The 22,331-nt window shown below is 47.3% G+C and overlaps 4 protein-coding genes; 2 read left to right on the top strand and 2 right to left on the bottom strand.

Moving 5' to 3' along the window:
• Positions 1–535: 535 nt before the first annotated feature.
• Positions 536–2,136, top strand: GSTUM_00000141001 (uncharacterized protein). XM_002835367.2 has 2 exons: positions 536–1,029; positions 1,094–2,136. The coding sequence occupies exons 1-2, from the start codon at positions 596–598 to the stop codon at positions 1,344–1,346; spliced, it is 687 nt and encodes a 228-aa protein (XP_002835413.1). The 5' UTR covers positions 536–595; the 3' UTR covers positions 1,347–2,136.
• Positions 2,137–2,335: 199 nt separating this feature from the next.
• GSTUM_00000140001 (60S ribosomal protein L5) lies at positions 2,336–4,044 on the bottom strand (the record flags this gene model as incomplete). XM_002835366.2 has 5 exons in its annotated part: positions 2,336–2,776; positions 2,829–2,943; positions 2,985–3,410; positions 3,579–3,752; positions 3,823–4,044. 5 exons carry the CDS (start codon positions 4,042–4,044, stop codon positions 2,583–2,585), a joined length of 1,131 nt encoding a protein of 376 aa, XP_002835412.1. The 3' UTR covers positions 2,336–2,582.
• Positions 4,045–5,008: 964 nt separating this feature from the next.
• GSTUM_00000139001 (uncharacterized protein) lies at positions 5,009–6,523 on the bottom strand. XM_002835365.2 has 3 exons: positions 6,006–6,523; positions 5,831–5,920; positions 5,009–5,753 (listed from the first exon to the last, which is right to left on the bottom strand). Exons 1-3 carry the CDS (start codon positions 6,053–6,055, stop codon positions 5,369–5,371), a joined length of 525 nt encoding a protein of 174 aa, XP_002835411.1. The 5' UTR covers positions 6,056–6,523; the 3' UTR covers positions 5,009–5,368.
• Positions 6,524–10,542: 4,019 nt separating this feature from the next.
• On the top strand, positions 10,543–13,113 carry GSTUM_00000138001 (uncharacterized protein; the record flags this gene model as incomplete). XM_002835364.2 has 9 exons in its annotated part: positions 10,543–10,826; positions 10,880–11,028; positions 11,092–11,118; positions 11,180–11,305; positions 11,364–11,523; positions 11,575–11,819; positions 11,870–12,352; positions 12,404–12,547; positions 12,605–13,113. Exons 1-9 carry the CDS (start codon positions 10,789–10,791, stop codon positions 13,111–13,113), a joined length of 1,881 nt encoding a protein of 626 aa, XP_002835410.1. The 5' UTR covers positions 10,543–10,788.
• Between the last annotated feature and the right edge of the window lie 9,218 nt (positions 13,114–22,331).

Here is a 22,331-nt window from a genome sequence, read left to right as displayed (position 1 = left end):
TACCCTCTCCTCCTTACTCCTCCTTAATTTCCCCTCCAACAATGCCACATACTCTTCCAGCTACTTAATATCCCTCCAGAGATGCTCCCCTGCTCCAAACAACTCCTTGTGAGACATCACGTCACAGTCGGCCTTTAAGTAGAAATCCATTGTACAGTGAGCAATGATGCAATAAAGAAATGTAAGGATCAGAATCTAATTAGTCAGTAGCCCGTATCACAGCTTGGAGGACAAGTAATAAAATCAAATGCTGTTGTTGTAACGGTCACGGAGCATGTTCGGGTACTTATTGCCTGTGACAAGTAGTGTCTTATCCAATTACGGTTACCTGTACCCCAGAATTCACCCTTCTGAATCAATTTGCAACGGGGCACGATAAAAACCACCGGATGATGAATGTATTTGTCGGGTTAAAAAAACGAATTCGTCAAAGTGGGGTAACACAGAAAATATCTCCCGTTTTTGTCTCGCCCACGTTGAAGACTTGTTGGAACAGGCAACTTCTTCCTCCGTCCTCCCCCCGCCTCCTTTTCCACCTTTACCTCCACCCCCACAATCCCCATCTCAATCAATCAATACAACAACACCCACAACCATGGCCGAAAACCCCACCGACAATACAGCTCTCAAAGTCCGCTTAATAACACACATGAACAAAGACCACAAGAAATCCCTAAGCCACTACCTCCAACACTACTCAAAACTCCCACCAGCAATCGCAGACACGGCCCAGCTTGTCGACGTCTCGCTCTCGCGCATCACCCTCACCACCCGCTCCTCGCCTACGGGGACTGAGACGACAACGTACCTCCCCATCCGCCCCTCGGCCATGCAGAACATGTCGGAATCGAGGGAGCGGTTGGTCTATATGGCGAACGAATGCCTAACCGGACTGGGAATGAGTCCGTATGTGGTCAAAACTTACACCCCGCCCGGAGCCTTTGGCATCGCAGTGGTGGTGGGCGTGTTGATGGGTTTATGGACATTTTCGGCGGAAAGGAATTTGGCGGAGGGGTCGTTCGTTCGCATGTTTGTCATTCTCCACTTTACTTCTAAGGGAGTGAATGGTTGTGGATTTGGCTAATTTCTATAGCAATCTTTTGCACAATTACCATCCTTTGGCGGATTTCCTGATGAAGACGCATCTGTTTGGCTTTTTCAGCATTATCGTGCTTCACTTAGCCGAGTGTGTGCATTTACAAAGGACCCGACTGCGTAAGCACCAAGTTGAAACTTTCTCCAAGGTTTGGTGGCTGTGGATGGTGTCGTCCTCTCTTGAAGGGTTTGGAGTGTTTAAAAGGTTTGATAAGGAGGTGGAGAAGGTGATCAAGGCCACGAAACATTGAGCCCGGTTGTTTGTTTGTTCATTAGCTCTTTCTTATATGATACCGTCTCTCTTCATAATTTACTACCGTAGACCAAAGCCAACCCCCCGATTAACCGCAGTCGCTCTGAAACTCCCACACCTCATCCTTCGATAACACACACCAGCACTCCTCCCGCCACTCTTGCACTCCCTGCAGCAGCGTCATGAGTTGTACAGCACGAGCACGCAACGCATACAGTACCACCATCCTTTTGAAGCAATCACAACCCCTCACTCGTTAGAACAATATCGATTGTTCACTGGTCCAATCAAATTACACAAAAATAAAAATGAAAGGAGCTGGCCGCAAAATCACGGGGGGGGGCAAAGAAAGTTAAAAGGTGCCGTATCCCGTTACGGGCTGGGTATGATATGAGGAGCTGTCCCGGTGTATCATTTGCTATTTCTAGGCATTTTTTTTTTTTTCCCCCTTTCGGTTGATAACATTACTATTGTAATTTATTCGTTGCCTGTACTGTACTGTGCTGTGCTGTATCGTACTAGTTCACGCCTAGCGTTATTGCCTTCGACTGAAGAGTCCTTGGGAATGACCTCCGCCCCGCGGGACATAGTCAGGGGATTTGGACGGGTTATTCGTTTTCCTGGATAGAGGTTTCTGCTACGCAGAACCTTCTATCTATATCCTGCTGAGGGCTATTTGGCAGCAGGGCGGTTCGTGCCGGACCCCTGTGCGAATCGTGGGTTAGGCCAAGTCATTTGTTAGTATCAATGTTGTGTGTAATCACTGCTGGAAGCGAGTTATTGTAAGACTGTCGAAAGAAGTGCGGTATAATTCCGTGACAGTAAAACACCCGATTTTTGTACCGTGTACTTAATCGCTTGAATCCCACTTTAATATTAGACCATACCACGAGTATAACGGCTCTTCCTTCCACACGGGCCACCAAGCTATATCTCCGGTGGCCTTAGCACATGGCGTCACATTCTCAGACCTCTCATCTCACCGGGTCGTTTTAAATGGCAATTTCAATCAATATCACCGACACCCCAGTAGCCAGATACAAATAATTCACATCCACGCCCAAGAGAAAATACAAGAAACTCCCAGAAGAAATGATACCGGAACCCTTTTTTTTTGTTTAATTTAGTCGTGACATTGATAACCTTTGCCTCAACCCCATTCCAGAAACTTGAGATGAGTACAACGAGCGCCTGTAACAAAACGACAGAAGAGGAAAGACAGAATCCCAAAGAATTACTTTCGTAATTCCGCAATCCTCTTCTGGACATTGGCCCTCTTCTCCTCGCGCGAGATCTTCTTAAGACGGTACTTCTCACTCTCGGCCTTCCAGTAGTCCTTGCCCCTGGTGTCCTTCTCGGGGTTCTCAAGGTTGGGGTTCTCACGGATCATGGCGTGAGCTTCGGCATACAGCTCCTCGAGACCATCGGCTATTGGGTTGTTAGAATGTCCACAGAGAATGGTAGAATAAGAAGAAAATACCCTCAACACCGTCATCAAGGTATTGCTGGAACTGGGATTTGTAACGTTCCTCATCGTCATCAGCGAGAGTCTCCATGTAATCAGCGACGTGGCCGCCAAAAATGTATCTGAATAGCTTGTCAGTTGTGTGTTGTGCCCTTCATGCTGGCTTAGAACTTGCCTCCTTAGAGTATCGGCATCCAATTCCTTGGTTTCGATATCATAGCCAGGGAATCTGCTCTCAGAGTGGGGAATGTAAAGACCGCCGTCGGAAGCACCCTTCATGGCACCGAAAACCCTGGCACCAGTGGTAGTCTTCTTCAAACCAACATCTAAGTAAGCCTTGAATGGACGTCTGGACTCTCCCTCGACATCGGCGTCCTCGGTCAACTGGAATGCACCGTCGGGCGTGGCGACACCCTCAAAATGCTCGTCAAGACCAAGCTTAGTAAGGGTGCGGCGAGCCAAGAGAAGACCAGTAGCGTATGCAGCAGCCCAGTTGGTAAGACCGTGCTTGATTCCGTAGCGGGGGAGCTCATGAGCGTAGGCGGAGCAGAAGACTTTGTCTCCGGCAATCTCAGAGTAGATGATCTGGGTGATGATCTGTAGCGCAAAGCGAAGCAATTAGCCCACCTCCATTCATTTTTCATCACGTTATCAACGCGCTCGGTGCGTGGAGGGAAGACGTTTCTGTCTACTCCAACAACACCGGAAGTAAAACGAATGATCGAGGTTCAGGGCTTTTCACACGAAAAAAGGTCGGGGACGTACATCACGGTTGGTGAAGCGGACAACGAGACGGTACTTGGGCGCATTGTACTTGTTCTTCGCCTGGGTGATCAATCTCTTGCGAGCATAGTAATCGGTCTTTCCCTCACGTCTACGACGGTACTTGGTCTGGTAGCGAGAGTAGTAGGCGCTAGACTTGACGGTTTTGGTGAAAGGCTAGGGAAATCGTCAGTTTGGCGATCTTGAGGGATGGAGGAGTTCGAGGGCTGAAGCTGATATAACTCACCATTTTTGCTGAGGTACCGGTAGCTGTCGATGGCTGGTTGTCGAAATTGTCGTTGAGTGAAAAGTTTCCTCCGGCTGGGAGGGGATATTGGTGATGAGAATTATCGAGTGGGTGTGTGGGAATGCCAAGCCATGGAGGAGTGACTGTTGAATCTAAACGCTCGATGTCAGCGCTCAATCCAGGGCTTGGGTTCTGAAAAAATGGCGGATGACAGATCAACATTCTGCATCGTTTCCATGCCCTTTTCTTTCCCCTCCTCACGCCGGTAGTATCTGTTCCCTCCTTCCCCTCCACCCCTCCTCGGTCATTGTTTCACAAACTTCCTTCACTTCCCCTCTCTTATGATATCAACTCGCTTACTGGTATTCCCTACTATCGTCCCCTCATCTTGACCCTTCATATCTTTTCCCAGTCCACACTATTGGGTTCCCCTTTTCTTCTCATCAGCAAACCATAACACCACACAATCTCCATCTCCCTCCCTCCCTCCCTCCTGCTTATCATGAATTGTCAAACACCGTTCTGGCCTCTACATGTTCGCTCGGACCCAGGTCAGCGCCCACTCGCTAAGACCCACCGCACCGACTATCGCTGCCCCTCTTTCCCTTCTCCCTCTCGCAAAAGGTTTTTCTTGAAAAATGTTTTTGATGTTGGGGGGGAAGATGAAAGAATAAGGTATCCTTAGACCGTTTTTTTGTCTTGGAAAACAGTGGACTCCCGGGGTGCGGGCGAAAGAAACCTCAAAGAACATGTAATGGTCTACGGCATCTCATGATGCTGTGGGAAGCGCGCTGACCTGGGTCCGAACGAGAACATGTCATGTGTTCGAGCGAAGTGTAGAAGTATACGTGTGCATGTTCTTTCTCTCCACACTTATTTTCCGTGTTTTGTGTTTTGCATTTATATTCTCCCCGTCCTCCATGCTTTTCCCTTTGATGGAAGCTGCGTGAGTTTTTTCTTTTACAACAGAGGGAGAAGAGAGAGTGGACATTTTATGCATAGTTCCGACACTTCCTTTCTCTGGGGTTGATCGGTGGGAAATTTCACTTGTCCTACATATAGATAATAGATGTAATCTGAAGCCTCCTTTAGAAGTTATCCTCAATATTTAAATTTCGTGATATTGTTCATTACGCCAAGCCTATAGGTGCTGTGCCAGTATCAGGTAGAGGATCGGGAAATGAATAACCATCCTCGAAGGAAAAGAAGAAAAGAAGAAAAAAGAAAAGCAACGCTAAAGCTAGTTATGGAAAAGGTATAGAATCTAGAACAACACATCACATGCGTCACGTTATTGGTACGCTCCCTAGAGATTTGTTCGAAAAAAGAGTTCCCCCATCCGTTCCCGGGAACGAGGCAACCGCCATAGATTCGCAGAGCATTTGAACAGGATGAGGTGAAAGGAGAGAGATATTAGAAAATAATAGTGAGTAAAATATAAAAAAAACAAGCAATAACACCCGAAACCATGACAAGCCCTACCACCCCACCCTATACAGCCCAACGGAAGCTCCTCACGACATGGAATAGCAATGATAAAGAATAGTCAAGTCGGAACAGGCGGTGGCGGTCTCGCAGAATATTGCTCACCAAACACCGCAGCAGGGGGGCCATTCCCCGACTCGCCAGGCATGCTGGCCGATTTCTCAATCACCACGAACTCACCCTTAGCGCTGCCACCATTGGCAACTGGCGGGGCAGGAGCAGGTCTGTTTGGTGGAGCAGCCGCAGCCTGCGAGCTTTCCGGTTGGTCGTGGTCGGGCATTGACTGCCTAGCGGGGCGAGTGCTGGGGGCTGATAGATCGGAGGGTTGCTCGCCGGGGAGCTGCTCGGAGAAGCGTTTCTTCTTCTCCTCCAGGAGAGCTTCAGCGCGGCGAATCCGCGCTTCCAACTCTTCCAGTTCTTTCGAGTGGAAGGTTACCGAGAGCTTTCTTTTTTGTGGGGAGCGAGATTAGAATGTTTGTGATATGCAGGGGTGTTGAATGGTGGATTGGATGGGGAGAAATACTTTTGCTCGACGGTAGAGGACAACTGGTCCAATGTATCATCAATCAGGAACGCGTCGTTCAGTTGCGCGGAGAAGGACCGCGCGATGGTCCTATAACATTATCTGTTAGAATCCAATCCTCGCTTTTCTTCTCTCGCTTTCTCTCCCTCCCCGCCCAATGGAACAGTATACGTACGATATCGGCCTTTCCTTGGCAAACTGTTTGGAGTCTTCGTTATCCGACATATTGAATTAGTGGACGTTTTGGAGTTGTTCTGGAATGGAGACAGTTGAATCGTGGGTTGGGAAGACAGTGCAGGTCTTATACAAAGACGTTACCCCAAAAGACGGATAAGAGGAAGCGAGCTGAAAACGTCAGAATGTTGTCCTGCGCCCCGCTTTGGTTGCTGTCAACGGTACTGTACTCGTACCCGCGGCTGCTTGCGGTAAAAAAGGCTCAGAACTATGATACGTAGGGTAGGGGGAAAGGCAAGAAAGGTGTGAAATGGGAAGAGAGGAAAATTATCCTCCGCAAACGAGTGGAGGATGGATGGAAGAAATAGTTGAAAGCATGGAATAGGGAGTCACCTACCAAGTTGTCACGTTCGCGACTGACTCCGAGGTCAGTCTTTCTGTTCAGTCAGGAGGAGATTGGTCTCAGGCCTTTCTCTCACGGTTTTTTTTTTTTTACCTTCTTCCCCTCTTCTCTTCGACGTTGGAAATGGGGTAGAAATTTTCTCGGAGGGGGGGGCCAGGAGAAAAAAGGAGGGGAAGAAGGACAAGAGGAAGGGACCCCTGGGAAAAGGGGTTCCTGGTAAAAAGTACTATGGGTGCTAGACTCTTCAATGCTCTCAGAGTAACTACAAGTACGATTCGGCCGATGTGGAGGGCAGAGCACCAAACTATGATTCAGCCATGGCCAGTAATAGGGGAGAGTTACTCGAGTACAAGTTGCACCCATGAATCAGAGATGAGCCAGTCGAGCGAGATCCGCACGATAAGATAATCTGTTGTCGCTCGTATATAGTATCATTCGTTGCCGGAAATTAAAAAGTCGACCGAGGTGACCACAGGTCTAACTACTGGCGCTGGTCCCAAGGTACAAGTATAAGGCACAGTGCAAGTACCGGTAAGAGATTGTTATCGTGAGCCCCTGGCATCTACACTTTCTGTGGGAGAGATATTTGTTCAATGGGAGTGTAAGGCAATAATAAAAGGACTGGTCCGACAAGTTGGGTTGCCGGCATTTTGTACTCTGGTACGGTCCAAGGGGGTGGCCGTGCCGTGTGAGGTTCGCGCTCGGACGCAGATCTACACGAGTAATTTGGTGCGCAATACTTCGAGTAATGTACGGGTACTCGTACATGTACTCGTACAAGTAGACCACAATGTTCTCAACCCGGTTTGGTTTGGTTCCCCTGGAAGGGTCGGAGAAAAGAGCCATGATACCGGTAGAAGTGCTACAGACAGTACACTTGTACGATACCGTGCTCGTATCGTACTGTGCTGGCACAGTACCATCGCCCCATTGTCATCTCGTAAATAAGGCCCTGGTGAGGCGCCTTGCAAAGTGACACAGGCTCTGTTTCTCCACCAAACTTTAAAGCACACTGAATGCGGGGGGGAAGAGGGGACTGCGTGCGGGGACAACACTGGTTTTGGCGAGGGGGTGGGAAGCGTATTATGATTTCGACGACTTGCCCGACCGAGTGGTTTACCTCCGCTGGCCGATCAATTGCGGCCAGATAAAGATCTGACCCGTTGCCAAGAGCAGTAAAACTTTCGATGCGGATCACGAGTGAGGAACAATGAACTTGTGATGTGAAAGATGCGATGGCATTGGGGACGGAGGGGATGGTCAGCTATATGTACGAAAACCGAAGCTTACGGTGATCATATGATTGTCTGTAATGGCTACAGGGGTCAGTAGTGGAGGTACAGTTACTCTATCATGGGTTACGGCGGGGTCACGGATAACTCGAGCACCGGTAGGCCTCCCCGTACGAGTACTCGAGTACTTGTACCATGGTTATCGGTTGCTCATGAGCCTCTCCAGTTAGCAGCTAGTCAGCTGACGGCTGACTTAGGGACAAAAGACGGCAGACGGGTCGAGTGAGCACCTGTGTAAAGGAGCAAGTAGAAGCTACGAGTACTGTCATAGTGGAAAGTAGAGGCTACGGTTACCCTTCTGCTAGTAGACCTCGGAATACCCGTCCGCAGGACTGGCCGGCGCCCAACTGTGCTCGTACTTTACTAGTACTGGGGGTTAACTCGTGGAAATCGTCGTACAAGTGCTACCACGTTTTGATGCTCGCAGGAGCAGTTGCCTTGGGCCCTCTTCTCACCGTTGGTTGGGATTACTAACGCATAACAATGACGTGTTCAGAGAAATTGAACTTTATGCGTTAAGCGGATCTTGAGCTGGGTTGAAGGTCCCGGCAATCTGCCAAGATACTGCCGATATACGATATATTGGCATGAATACTGTCAGTGAGGTTTAAGATTATGGGGTATCATACCCTTTTTCCTTTTAGGAATCAGAATTTATTCGACCTTTCTCCTCCCTCCATCACACAAGGGGTTGAGGTATGAATGGGGGTATCGTACAGTAAAGGTATCAGTCCTAAGTGTAACCAACCAAAACGGGAGGAGGAAAGGAGCTGCTCAGGACCCGTGTGACAGGAGAAGGAATTCCAGTTATTACCCGAGTGCCGTACTTGTACGGTACCGGGACTTAACGTTGATTGTTGGTGTCCACTGTGGACTGATGCGCGCTGTTACTCCTTGTTAATAATATATTACTAAGAGCTCTATGGAAGATATTGGGGGCTGTTGGTTTGTTTGGTGATTTGGCTTCGATGGTACTGTGCTGTGCTCGTGCCGTGTATTGGCAGTTGTTCATGTTCGAACTGTGATTTATTATGTCGATGTTGGTGGTCCATATTGCTCGCCTTTGTGCGGAGTAATAGCTGTGATCCTCGTCTCGGCAAGAACCCCTTATTCCAAATCCTGCGGCCCCGACGTGAAAAATCTGCTCGAGCAGAATATCATATTATTACTTGTATTATTGCATCATGCGATAGTCACTGTTTCTTCCCTGATGCCCTCGCCCGAAAGGGTAAGTTGTAACCCTAACCCTCCAAGGTGGACATCCGTATGTGGGCTTGAAACCTCAGGGTAGTAGAAATAGTGCGCTGCGCTGACATATTTGTTTCCGGCGCTGCTGCCTCGGAGGAGTGATAGGAAATCGCTGGGCGGATATCGCTTTCATCGGGCTGTTTAGGAATCCGCAGGCATCTATTATACTTGTATGGTGAGATGGATCGGTACTGACAAATACGATGCGTCCGATGCATATCCACTCGTTTCGAAGTCTCCTCCTCCTGGTCGCCCCGGCCTTCGTTTCCTTGCACTTTCCGGCACGCGCTGCAGTATCAAACACTCATGGCCGGCTTCAATGCCAATGGTGTCGGATCATCCTCTGGTTCTGGCGTGGCCTTAGCAAAGGCATTGATTTGGCTGTCTCGCATAGCTTGCAGCGGCCGCATCGCAAAATCTGGGGAAAGCTTCTTTTATCTAGTACAGTACCGGCACAGCACACGAATCAAGCTTTCAACAAATTCCTGCTTCCATAGCCGACTCCATGCGGCTTGGCTTGATGAACAAATTCTCATGCCGGATCCGTGCGATGGTTGGTTTCAGGTTTACGTGAGCTACCGTACTCGAGTAAGGAACTAGGATGCCTCAGTCATCAATGTGCTTCTGATTTCGATCGCGCATGACTGGAGGTGGTGTGTACTGTACGGTACTGTACTCGTACTGGCACAGTACTGTACAAGTAGTTCTACAGTTTGCTGCCATCTCTTGTTCATTGGTTTCATCCTAAATGGGGGCACGACTAGGCTTATTTGTTGAGCTCTACTCTGGTATTGGTAGCCTATTCTATTCCCCTGGCGCCGATGACAGGAAAAGGGAGAGAGGGAACCCGTCGCCACAGCCCACACAGCGATGCCACAGGTCTCTGGATGAAACGTCCTTATCGATAGTGATCCTTGACTCTCTGCTTTGGAGCCAGTTGACGCCGTGAGTTGAAGCGCCCAAGGGGGGTATTTTCCGCGGCGCACAACTAAGAATGGTTGTCACACCTAGCGAGTGACGGTAGTTAGTCCTCTCTCGGAAGGACAGAATGGGGAAGAAGGGGAAAAGGGAACAATCCCCCGGATCCATCTTCGGTCCTGGCGGTTTCAAGGCCTTTACATAGAAACAAAGATGTGTCCAGACAGTTCGGACAAGTGCTCGTGCATGCCTTGTCTCCCGTCCGCGGTACCAGAAATACGGACACTGGCTGGGGAATAGTATCAGTGGCGGTTTGGAAGGATAAGGTGTGACGATAAAAGTAGGGTTTCGAAACGGCGTCTGATTCGCCAATCTACTCGCGATACTTATTTCGGGTGTTATACTAGCACAAGTATTTGTATAAGTGGCGGCCAGGACAATCTGTCGGGCAATAAGCTCGGAACCATTCATCGTCGAAAGATGAGAATTTAACGGGCTGGCCTTCCTTAAGCAGGTATATCTGACCTCTGTATAGATCCACCCTTTTTTTTCTTTTTTCTTTTTTGATCCTCTCCCTCTCCAAGGCGCAGTTACAGGTAGCTACCATCTTCGATATCCTGAGTCCGTGATACCTGTGTTCCTTCCCGTCAGGACCCTCCTTTCTTTTTTTCTTATATATCTACCCTTGGCTGCCGTTTTTTTTCCATCTCACTTTTGCTTTTAACTGTTCCGGACTGCTGTTCACGTTCATTACTTTCCCTTTTTCGTTTTCATTTCTCGTTCAACATCGGCATTAGGGCGGGATTTCCTCTGAGAGGACTTGGATCTGGAATTCATTCAATCTTTTTTTCTTTCTTTCCCTTTTTACCTTTGTTAAAATTTCAATTCTCGGCTTGACGCTTTTTACGGATAGGGTTGGGGGTATGGTGCTACCAGTGGGGTGGGATTCAATGGACGAAATGTATGGTGTTCTTTTTACAGATTTCGTTCTTCGGTTAACTGGAGCGGATGCAGTGATCTGGATTACATAGCATGGAGTCTGCCGAGGAGCGAGCAAGGCGAATGTCGGGGAAGGACAACAAAAGTTAAGATTGCGCCAGAAGAATTGTTCACTCCGGGTGCGATTTTTGTAAAGCCAATTGGAAGCTTAGAGGGCTTGTGGGGTGAGTTGGTCAAGTCGTGGGAAATGATGCGGAAGGTTGCTCGCTTGCTTACAACGATGGCAGGGAAGAAACGTTGTGCAAATTTCCGAAGTCAGTTTGCTCAGCGGAGAGTTTTTATTTTGGGGGACAAGTGCTGACCTTTTTAATTCAGGCACAATATCCACTAGGTGTGTACGGGATATTAAAAGGGAATACTCTTGGAAGATCTACAATGTTTGCTGCAATCCCGAGACAGGAGCTGATGCTCACTATGTTCGGATTAAATTCTCCGATGAAGGTATCTATCGACCCAATCTCGGTCCAACAAGCCCCCTCTAGGGTCTAACAATGTATAGCGAAGGATGTTTACTTCGCGTCATACGTTACCGCCCTTAATGGTGTTGCGGCAAAGCGTTTTCTTCAAGGCCCTAAGGAAGAACGTGCCAGACCCTTTGGTATAGGTTTCGACCGCGGTGTCGCATCAAAGGAGCGCCTATATCTCATTTCGAATTGCTCGTGAGCCCCCTCACCCATATGAAGAAGGGAAGAAAAGCTAAGGCGGCCCAGAAAGCAAACCCCTTACCTCCGCCGGGTATCCGTAAAGTTAGAGGTTAATACAGACGGATCATGGAGGCGTTCAGACGGAGACGTTGACCGAATTGGCTTCGCCACGTATAAATCAGCACCAAAGTCCGCTATTTGGGCATCCAGCTCTCCCGAGACAATCCCCTTTAAGGATGACCCCTTTTTGAGGTTCGCTCGAGTAACGTTGCGGTTCGGAAGGCAGAAGGAAAGGACTATCCTGGACATGGGTATTGACTCATCGGCTCCGAATCCTGTTTCCATTACTTACATGCAACAGGGAAGAGCTTTAGTCCGGTATTTTCATCCCGTAAACAGTGTGCATCAATAACATTGTCGAGTGTACGAGTGAGGATCTGTGACGACAATCAATCAACGGAGCCGATTCAGACTAAAGTGCGGCTGGTATTTACGGACAAGGGGAAGAACCGGAGTAGCTTCCTGCGATCGCAGGCTAAGAGTGCGGCTGTGGTTGAGGCGGAGAAGGCGCTGTTATTATTCAAGAAATCGGTGGAATTGTCAGGGGATAATACGTTGGCACTGGAGGATAACCTTGAAGACGATGCGATATTTGAGATGAACATTGCGGATGTTGTGAGCAAGAACTTCTCGGTGCGGCTGAAGGGGGATATCACATCTGAAAAGAAGAATATCAACGGAGTGTTTAAGGGATCTAAGTTATTGTTAGTGCCTTGCTTCCCGTCCAATGGTGTACACTTGGTTTTGCAGAGCGTGGATGGGGAATATGTCTTGCGTCAATACAGTAGGGTACCCCCCACGGAATCATTAGTTTGTCCTGACGTTTTTCGCACAGTCCCAAGCCCCATCCAATTCATAAGTTCCATCACAGCAAGTTCGTTCACCGGCCCAAGCGTCAGCATGCTGCGCAGGATGGGAGAGAACATAGAACGAGAAGGCAACGGCCGGATAACATACCTGTTTGAGAACGGGGAAACCGGTAAGCCTGGCAACACCTCCCCAACTCTTCTGCCCAACCAACTAACATTTCCCCAAGACGCAGCAAGCATCGTCGAAAAAGTGGTTTCCATAATGGAGAAACTCCACACCTACCAAACATCCCCACCAACTACCGCCCGTTCCGCCCAGTCCTCCCCACGCTTCCCACAGGGGCGGGGCCATCGATTACTAACTCCTCCGCAATCACCACCGCGGATGTTATCCTCCTTCCGACGCCCCCAAAGTAGAGTTTTTGAATGGGCTGGTCCCCCGTCGGTCCATGCCTCGGTCGAGGACCTATCTACAATTGATGAGGCATCATCGTCGGGCGAATACTTGATGGCCCCAGCACCCGCTCCGCCGTCGGTTCCTTCGTACAGGTCTACCCGTAGTGGGGATACATACGCCAGTTCTCAACACCAACACCCGCGAGCTTCTACTCCCTGCTCAGCGGCGTATACAGAGTCGATATACAGCGCTCGCTCGGCAACGCTCAAACGCGCGCTACGAAATATGGAAGAGTCTGGAGCACGGACGTCTTTGCCGGTGATGGGGAGGATGTTTTGATTAATTTGTCTATAATCTTGTTGGGAGATATCTCATCAGGTTGTCTCATGTATATTATCGGTTTGGTACTATTGTCGCATACACCACCGACGTGGTTTGCATTTCCTTTGTACTTTCTACATTTCTCCCAGTCTGGCGCGGGGTGGATGGGTTTGATTTTTGTTATTATTCTCGATTGGGTAAAGGTGCAGGCTGGGCTTCTTGTATCATAATATTATTGCATTATCCGGTGGAAACTGCTTAGCTGTTTATGGCCGGCGATATATTTTGCTTAGTTAATTATAGATAGCGTTTTATCCGAGTGAGCGCACAGTACTAGTACAGTGCCACTAGGAGGTGGGGGATCCTTGCACCCTCCCACTTTGCACCAAAAGTATCCCAATTAACATAATTGATGAACGTGTTTTGTGGGTGGTTATTGGGGATAGTTCTTACTAATAGCAGGTACTTTCGGTGAAATGCCATTCGGTAGCCTTCAAGCGCTCCTAAGTTGCAATGGTCCAAAATTATTGCGGGTATAATTACACCAAACTGGTTTTGTATGAACGAATATTTTGTTGGGAGCTCTCATAATATTATAGAGTTGCAAGCATCCAGACATCTCTCAAATGTTCTCGACACCATTTTTATAATTATGATACAAAAGAATTGGCACAAACCGGGAGCGAATATGGAGGAGTCAAAGGTACAGCAGATACGCGGCTGGTTGGATATGGGTATGAGAGGGGGGGACGGGAGGAGAGAGCGAGATATCAAGAGAGATATTTCACTCCTATCTGATATGGGCACCCATCTGGGGCTTCCAGGGCGGGATACATTGATGTTAGCGGGGGGAGAGGAGCTATTATTTTGCCTCGTCACGCTTGCGAAGCCGTAGTTAGGGCATGAGGCGGTGGATGTACAGGGCGATCGGCGCCATACTGGCTTGTTGGGGAGTCAGCCTGGTAAGGCCATAGGGGTCCCCGGACGAACCCCGAGAGTTTAGAGGTCTGCGGGGGGTGTCGCGACATGGACATTACTCTGTGATGTTGTGACATATATTTCCTGCTGCTTTTGTAACTCTGTATTTCCCCAGGCTTGCCGATACTCGATCTTGCTCATGCAATCTGGTCTCAATCCTACCGGGAGCTTTGTCCCGCTTCTTCTCCACTTCCTCGATTTGAATTTCCTCGCAATTTTCTTCAATATTGTGTTTACCCTTTTTTGCCGTTGTTATTTTCTCCACCCAAGTACTCTGGCGGTGCGGTGTTTTCTGCTAGGAGAAGTTCAGGTGCAGCCTGGGAGATCACAGTAAGGGTGGGATGTCGGAGCAGGTATCATACAGCTATTTGCCGAATTCCGGCTTGTTTCAAGGGCAACTTTTTGCAGGCCAGGGGTATAAACTCTCTTAAGAGACAAGATAGCTTACGTATTATACGCTCAAATTCGCTAATCGAGTTATGATATCGTGCGCAGTGATGAAGGGTTCTCTTGGTGGCTGCTAGGAACCGTAGTAGTTTATCTAACCCTAGCCCATGACAGAGTACGGAAAGATCAGAGGATGGTAAATTCTCCCACGAATCTGCAAGACGTCTGTTTTTTTAAGCTTCCTGGTTGCTACCGTAGGAGATTCCCATGGATTCGGCGATCCTTAACTCTGCATTGCCGGATTCCTCTGTTGCAATAATTTTGGCTAGGGAGGTTGATTGTTGATAGGTTGGTGGAATTGAGCATCTGAGGTCCAAGCCGTAAGAATTAGCGTTCTCTCTACGCTTGGCCGTCATGACCAGAAAGGGAATTTTGGAGGTTTTAGGGAAAGATTCAATTATTACGGGTGGCTACGGTAGACATAACGGGGGCTCCCTCTAGGAAGATGGACCCTGAGGTTGCAACTGCGCTGAGATGAATTCTTCTGGGAACAAATATAATAAAATTTCAAAGTCTCAGCAGCAGAGTTTGAAGAAACAAAACGGTAAAACTTAATATTGTTAAGCAACAGCTTTACTCAGTTAAGTCCTGATTTCGAGAGATAGTTAATTGCCAGAGCAGATGAGAACTTCCCTATACTTAAGTAGATTTCATATACTGTCAAAGCTTCCTATAACAACTCTGCGTTCATGAGTACCCAACTCCTACCTTAATGCTAAGCTGTCTAGCATATCGCTCCATGTGGTGCCCCTGCCCCCGTCCAGCAATGTCACGAATGCGGCTTGGCGAGGAAAAGGTTTTCAGGTGACACATGGTTATGAGTCACAGCTATGTTATTGTTTCACATATATGACTCTATAGCCAAACTCAGGGTCAGAAATTCTCTATTGTAACACGAAACTCAGAGGAAAAACCACAACAAAAACATATACAGAAAATTTACCCAACACTATTTTAAATGTTTTTTACATTTCCAAGATCTTTATAAAGTTACAAGATTAATAAAAAAAAAGCTGTCTTAATTGAATAAAAAATGAAAAAGTTGTTGTGGATTCAAAGTTGAGTCACAGCATTCACACTGTGGCATTGGTTGTTGTGTATTTCTTATACTTTTTATGGTGAAAAGTTTAAAAATGTATGGAGAAATATTCTCAGATATGAATATCTGAGCGTGAGGAAACATTTTAAATTTTTTCACATACTAGAAAAATTTTAATTTTTTTTTCTCATACTAGAAAAATTTAAAACTTTTTCACAGACTAGAAAAATTTAAAACTTTTTCACAGACTAGAAAAATTTAAAAACTTTTTCTCATACGAGAAAAATTTAAAATTTTCTCACGCTAGAAGAATTTTAAATTTTTTCTCATACTAGAAAAATTTAAAATTTTTTCACATCCTTGAAACATTTAAAATTTTTTCTCACACTAGAAGAATTTTATATTTTTTCACAAGCTAGAAAAATTTCTGTTATCTAAGTAACTCTGCCTTTCCCATTCCTTCTAAGATATTCCTCCTCTACCTAAACACAACACTACTCCTCCTGTCTATTTTATCTCCTGTTGTTTTCATTTTTCGCACAAAATATCTACTACTACTTTCTTTTTTGAAATACAGTCATGTCTCACCATCAGAGAGGAAGACCAACAAAGTCAGTGGAGGAAAAAAAATCTGTCAAACAAGCTTCTGATAAAAGAAGATATTTGCAAACAAAATCAAAACCCCAACCCCTGACCAAATCTGATAATCTCAATACTATACATGATGAGTTGCTCCACCAAGCAGCTGATTATCAGGTAAGTGTGATATTATCCTCTTGATTGGGTCCTATTATCCTGTAAGCTGACTGTCAAATTACTTACAGTTAGTAGTACCAGAGAGTACTAACAACCTACAGAAGAATCTATCACCAACCTTTACCAAAGTCAGGCATCCTTCTGTAAGTAGAATTCTATTCTTAATTGCAATACAACATTAGCTGACAACATCTCAGGTTGCCTTAACAGAAGATACAGTAGATATGACTAAAGAAGATAGCTTGGACAATTTGGAGAAGAATGAGTTAGCAGAATGGTTGCAGCAGAAATCAAGAAGGTGGCCACAGCTGATTGGATTTGAGCATATGTTGCATAATATGGAAATAACTGAAGAGGAAGCTTTTCAGTCCATACAAGAAGACCACCAGAAAAGAGAGGAAACTGAAGAAAGTTCATTCAGTTTTAAACAAGGTATGAATTAAGTTTAACTAGAAATATGAAAGGGTATTGGACTAATTATGTATTATGGAAACCTCAGATAAACAGGAAGACATTCAGGTTGAGAAAAGGTCTTCTGACTGGCCTAAGCTTTCAGGATTGGAGCAGATACTACATGATATAGAGATTGAAAGAGTAGCAGTGGAGAATAACATAGGAAGGAAATTAAGTAAGTGTTAATATTCTAGTGATTTGGCTGCAGTAGTTTTCTAACAGGAATAGATGTTCCAAGAACAGTTCAAGGTACTTCTAGATAGGATAAACTTATTGGTTGTCTACTAAGAAGAAACATTTATTACAGAAGGATTGAAACAGGTTCAGGATTATAGTTCTTCAGAGGAGCAAGAGCTAGATATTTGTGGCAAGAAAGGGAAAAATGGTAAGTTGATTCAGTATATTTTCAAAGATCAATAGACTAAGAGATATATTTTTATAGTGATTCGATTGTCACATATAAGTGGTATGTGAATAGCAATCATAGTTCAAGGAATTACAGTACTGATTACTATAGAATATTGCGAATTACCAGAGCTGAGATTGCAGGAAGTCAACAATGCAAGCGGTGATCAGGATACAGGTAAGAAACCTTTTTCCTGAGAATAGTTTTAAATTTCTTTCCTGAGAAGAATTTTAAATTTTTTTCAGGGTGAGCCGAGCGAGCGAAGCGAGCGAGGCGATTCACTCGCTGGGCGGACAGCGGTGCTGATGGGAAGGGGACGTGAGAGTTGTGGTATCGTGAGAAACAAAGTGTCGACAATAATCAAAAGAGATTGATTGTTTGTTTCGTTGACCTATGATCCACTGGTCAGGACGGGTGAGCCGAGCGAGCGAAGCGAGCGAGGCGATTCTCTAGCCGGGCGGACAGCTGAGCTGATGGGAAGGGGACGTGAGAGTTGTGGTATCGTGGGAAACAAAGTGTCGACAATAATCAAAAGAGATTGATCGTTTGTTTCGTTGACCTATGATCAACTCGTCAGGACGGGGGGAGAAGGGTGATACTTATACCTTTCCCCGTAGATGATGGCGGATGAAAGTCCATCGGGTGTGGAAGACGGGGGCGTGGGTTTGACCCTGAGCGCCCGTCGCGAGAAACGCATTTAAGTCGTAAAATCGCTAGTGGTGTGATGCGAAAATTTGCGCTCGCCGCTCGTGGGAGGGTGTGAGGCAAATAGTTGTGCGTCGGCGACCTCGTATTTCCAAGCGAGGTGTGACACACCGATTTATCGGTGTGCGTGCCGTCATGCATGCATCCTGCAAGTAAGCCGGAACCGGAAGGCTTGCCAGAATAGGTATTCATCGTTCCGCATATGCGCGTACTAGGATCATCCCTACTGGGGCAACGCACATGCATGCCTGCATGTGCATATGCACGAGCTCATCCGTGCATAGCCGAGGTGTGTACCGGATTAGTCTAGACAACTTCCAAAACGGGACACTTACCTGAAACGGAAATATTTCCTATTATGGAAAACTTCCTAATTCGGCAAGTGGGTACGACCTTCCTATTACGGAAGTGGCGCGCCAAGAGATTTCAGCCCCATGTACCAGCCACCACGTGACGCCATCACGTGCCCATAAGCCACCGCCACACGCCACCGCCATGCCGCCACAACGCCACAGCTCAGCCACTCACGTGACTGCGCCACAACGCCACAGCGCCACACAGCCTAGCTACCTAGCCGGTTAGGGGTTCGGGTTCGGGTTAGGGTTAGGGTGAGCCGAGCGAGCGAAGCGAGCGAGGCGATTCTCTAGCCGGGCGGACAGCTGTGCTGATGGGAAGAGGACGTGAGAGTTGTTGTAATCGTGAGAAACAAAGTGTCGACAATAATCAAAGTAGATTGATCGTTTGTTTCGTTGACCTATGATCAACTCGTCAGGACGGGGGGAGAAGGGTGATACTTATACCTTTCCCCGTAGGTGATGGTGGATGAAAGTCCATCAGGTGTGGAAGGCGAGGGCGTGGGTTTGACCCTGAGCGCTCGTCGCGAGAAACGCAGTGAAGTCGTTAAATCGCTGGTAGGTGTGATGCGAAAAAATCTTTCCTCGCCGCACGTAAGTGGGTGTGAGGGAATTTTTATGCGTCGGCGACCTCGTATTCCATGCGAGGTGTCGCATATCGTTATCGATATGCATGCCGTCATGCATGCATCCTGCAAGTAAGCCGGAACCAGAAGGCTTGCCAAAATAGGTAGTCATCGTTCCGCATATGTGCGTACTAAGATTATCCCTACTAGGGCAACGTGCATGCATGCCTGCATGCGCATATGCACGAGCTCATCCGTGCATAGCCGAGGTGTGTACCGGATTAGTCTAGACAACTTCCAAATCGGGACACTTACCTGAAGCGGAAATATTTCCTATTACGGAAAATTTCCTAATTCGGAAAGTGGGTACGACCTTCCTATTACGGAAGTGGCGCGCCAAGAGATTTCAGCCCCATGTACCAGCCACCACGTGACGCCATCACGTGCCCATGAGCCACCGCCACACGCCACCGCCACGCCGCCATAACGCCACAGCCCAGCCACTCACGTGACTGCGCCACAACGCCACAGCGCCACACCGCCTAGCCACACTAGCCGGTTAGGGTTAGGGGTTCGGGTTAGTGTTCGGGTCAGGGTTAGGGTTCGGGTTAGGGTTAGGCTGGGGTCAGGATTTCACTCCGTGGCCGAGCTGTTCTCTTACCAGAGATGGGTAGTAGTGACTGATACATGATGATGTAACGATTGGTGTCGTCTCCATCATACCTAAAGCTGCCGTCCGAACCAACCTAATGATTCGCCTCCAATGAGGAAAAACGGGCTTATAATTAGGCGGGCTGAACCGTCTTATGGACGTAGTTAACCACCTTAATGGCGGCGGGATCCCTGGGGATGCCATCCGTCAACATCGTATCGATCAAGTCTACTTGCAGATTGGGCGAAGGGATTTCTCCTTACCATTCCACTTTGTTCAACGGGTTTCAAAGCCGTTGTCTTCGTAGGCGCGGGGACAGGGACCTTCGGGGCCGGCTTGTCCTTTTTATCGGTCTCTTCCGAGATCCTATAACCGCGAATTATGTCAGCGTTATACTTATTGTTGATTTCTCCGAGATTCCTAAATTTTCGGAGTGATAACATGATATGGGAGACGTCCTCGAGGGGAGTATCAGTCCTGTCGAGGCCATTTTCCATGGCTGTCCATACCTTACGAAGTTCTATGTGTTCCCATACGTCATTATAAACAGATTTCAGGAAGATGGGATTTCCTCCAAGGGCCTCGGGTGTGTCATCGTACCTTTGAGCCCATCTTTTGCTGGATTCTTGTGAAATCCAAGTTTGTAAAAGACGTCTAGGATAACCTCGCTGAAGGTATATATCTCTCACGTGATATACCTCTTCATGATAGACATTGCTGTTCCAGCAAAGGCGAGCCATCCTACATATTTCTCCCACGAAAGCAGCACGTTTAACGTGTAGTGGGTGAAATGAAATAAACGGGAGACGTTCATAGGAGTTGCATGGTTTTCGGTACGGCCTGAACGAAATATATCCTTGTTCGAGGCTGATAGAAAGATCGAGGAAATTGCAAGTTTTTTCCTGTACCGACCATGTCAATTGGAGGCCGTCTGCTTTGACACATTCCAATTGTTTGTATGCTGCCTTTTTAGTAGGCGCGCAAACCAAGACGAATACATCATCGATGTATCTTTTGTATAGCGGAAAGCGGTCCGCGAAAGAGTTTTCAAAGTGGGCCATGTATAGGTTGGCAACATCAGGTGCCGAAGGGATACCCATAGCAAGGCCCTCTTTTTGGTAGAAAACTTGGTCTTGGTATTCGAACAGAAGATAATTATCTGACCATCTTGCGAGGTCCATATACATGTTTTTATAATTATCGTCGTAACCAACGTCCACTGTTTCACCAATGATCTGGTGAGCACGGTCCCGAGGGATGTTTGGGTACATGGCGACAACGTCGCCGGTGCAGAGCCAGTACTTTTCAGTGGAGTCTGTTCGGTAATCTTTAAGGATTTTGGCAAGATCTTGCGTGGATTGAAGGATCCACCTACTTTCCTTGATGTACGGTTTGAGGCATTGAGATAAGACTTTACTCGCATTAGCAAGTGGATAGGAGTGACAAGGCACAATTGGTCGAAGGGCCCAGGGTTCTTTGTGAATCTTTGGGAGCCCGTGAAAACGTGGTAGTTCTTCGACCTTAAAGTCAAACTTTTCTATCGGATGCATAATGTAGTCCAAGATTTCCTTAGGCATCTCGGGGTTCTTATACTCTTTAATCTGGGTAAGGACTGGTTTGAGTCGTGACCAGACAGCATATCTGCTATCCCCGATCATGTCAAAATCCTTATTGCTATGTACCAGACGATCTAATTTTTCCAAGTACCATTCTTGTCTCACGATAGTGGTACCGAGGTTTTTGTCAGCTTGGAGTACCAGCAGGTTATTGTTTTTTCTCCAAGTTTGAAGCGCAATCAATTCTCTTTTGTAGCAAGGATGTCTACGCGAGGATCGTACTGCAGTGGGTATAGACGTAAGTTGGCGAACCAACTCACTCTTTCCTCTTTGCAGCATGTCTTCAACCCATGTCGGTGTGAATGGTGGGATCGAGTTGTTCTCTTCTTTACGAATTCGCCATCTCGGATCCTCTTTTATGGCATTAGATACTTTACGGTTTTGTGCAAAGAAAACTTTCCATTTAATTCTTCTAGCTAAAGAATCGAAAGCAGTTACAGGAAAATCAAAACCGAAAACAGGAGGCGCAAGAAACCTATGACCCAAAGAAAGAAAGTTATCAATTTCTGAAGGGATTGACGATACCCCAGGTCCTAGTTTTACTCGAAAATCAGCATTGACAACCGTGGTAAACGGGATGCGTGATCGAATTATTTCTAAGGCTTTTTCATGGGGGATATCGAGGATTTCTCGCGGAATGGAAGAAGGGTTTTCTACTGACCAATTTGAAGAACGAATCTTATTTTCTAATTCTTCTTGCCCTTCTTCGGAGCAGGACCAGCTTTGGGATTGCTCACGATGCGTTTCCGCTTCTGAATCCCTTTGGCGCCGATACCTTTTGGTTTGGTACGGGCCTGCTGGCCGGAGCCCGACAATCGTTTCTTCGGGGCTTTTCCTTTTCCCTAGTGAAGAATTAGTGGCGTGAAGTTTATCCGAGGAGGATGAACTTACCTGATTGCCGGTGTTTCGAGGTTTGTCGGCCCGTTTCTGGTGCCGAAGTTCCTCGCGGATGACTTCCCTGATGGTCTGGGTGGAAGGCCCAGAATCAACTTCCATCGGGGTTGTGGTTGCATCCGCAACCTTTTCCTTTTTGGCATCCAGTTCCCTGGAGTGCCGTTGGGTCTTTATTCTCATAAAGTCCCAGACCTTGGCGGCCCAAACCGGGCAAAGGTCTTTGGCGAGCTGGAGCTCGTCTTTGAAGATGTCGGGAACCCCGCGGATGTTTATTTCCAGGGGTCCTTCGACCTTGCTCCCGATGGCCCTTTCCAGGGCTTTCCAATCGTCTTCCAGTGCAGACAGCAACTGGCGTTCGATGGTCGGGAGTG

The sequence above is a fragment of the Tuber melanosporum genome (assembly GCF_000151645.1).
Source record: "Tuber melanosporum whole genome shotgun sequence assembly, scaffold_105, strain Mel28".
In the NCBI taxonomy this organism is placed as follows: Eukaryota; Fungi; Ascomycota; class Pezizomycetes; order Pezizales; family Tuberaceae; genus Tuber; species Tuber melanosporum.
Note: the sequence above shows the minus strand (reverse complement) of the source record. Positions and strands in the feature narration are given on the sequence as shown.

Coding starts and splice junctions, on each gene's coding strand:
- GSTUM_00000141001 (XM_002835367.2), top strand. CDS start 596: ATGGCCGAAAACCCCACCGACAATACAGCTCTCAAAGTCCGCTTAATA. Junction 1,030..1,093: donor GAGGGGTCGTTCGTTCGCAT/GTTTGTCATTCT, acceptor TAATTTCTATAG/CAATCTTTTGCACAATTACC.
- GSTUM_00000139001 (XM_002835365.2), bottom strand. CDS start 6,055: ATGTCGGATAACGAAGACTCCAAACAGTTTGCCAAGGAAAGGCCGATA. Junction 5,921..6,005: donor GCCAAGGAAAGGCCGATATC/GTACGTATACTG, acceptor ATAATGTTATAG/GACCATCGCGCGGTCCTTCT. Junction 5,754..5,830: donor TCCTCTACCGTCGAGCAAAA/GTATTTCTCCCC, acceptor CCCACAAAAAAG/AAAGCTCTCGGTAACCTTCC.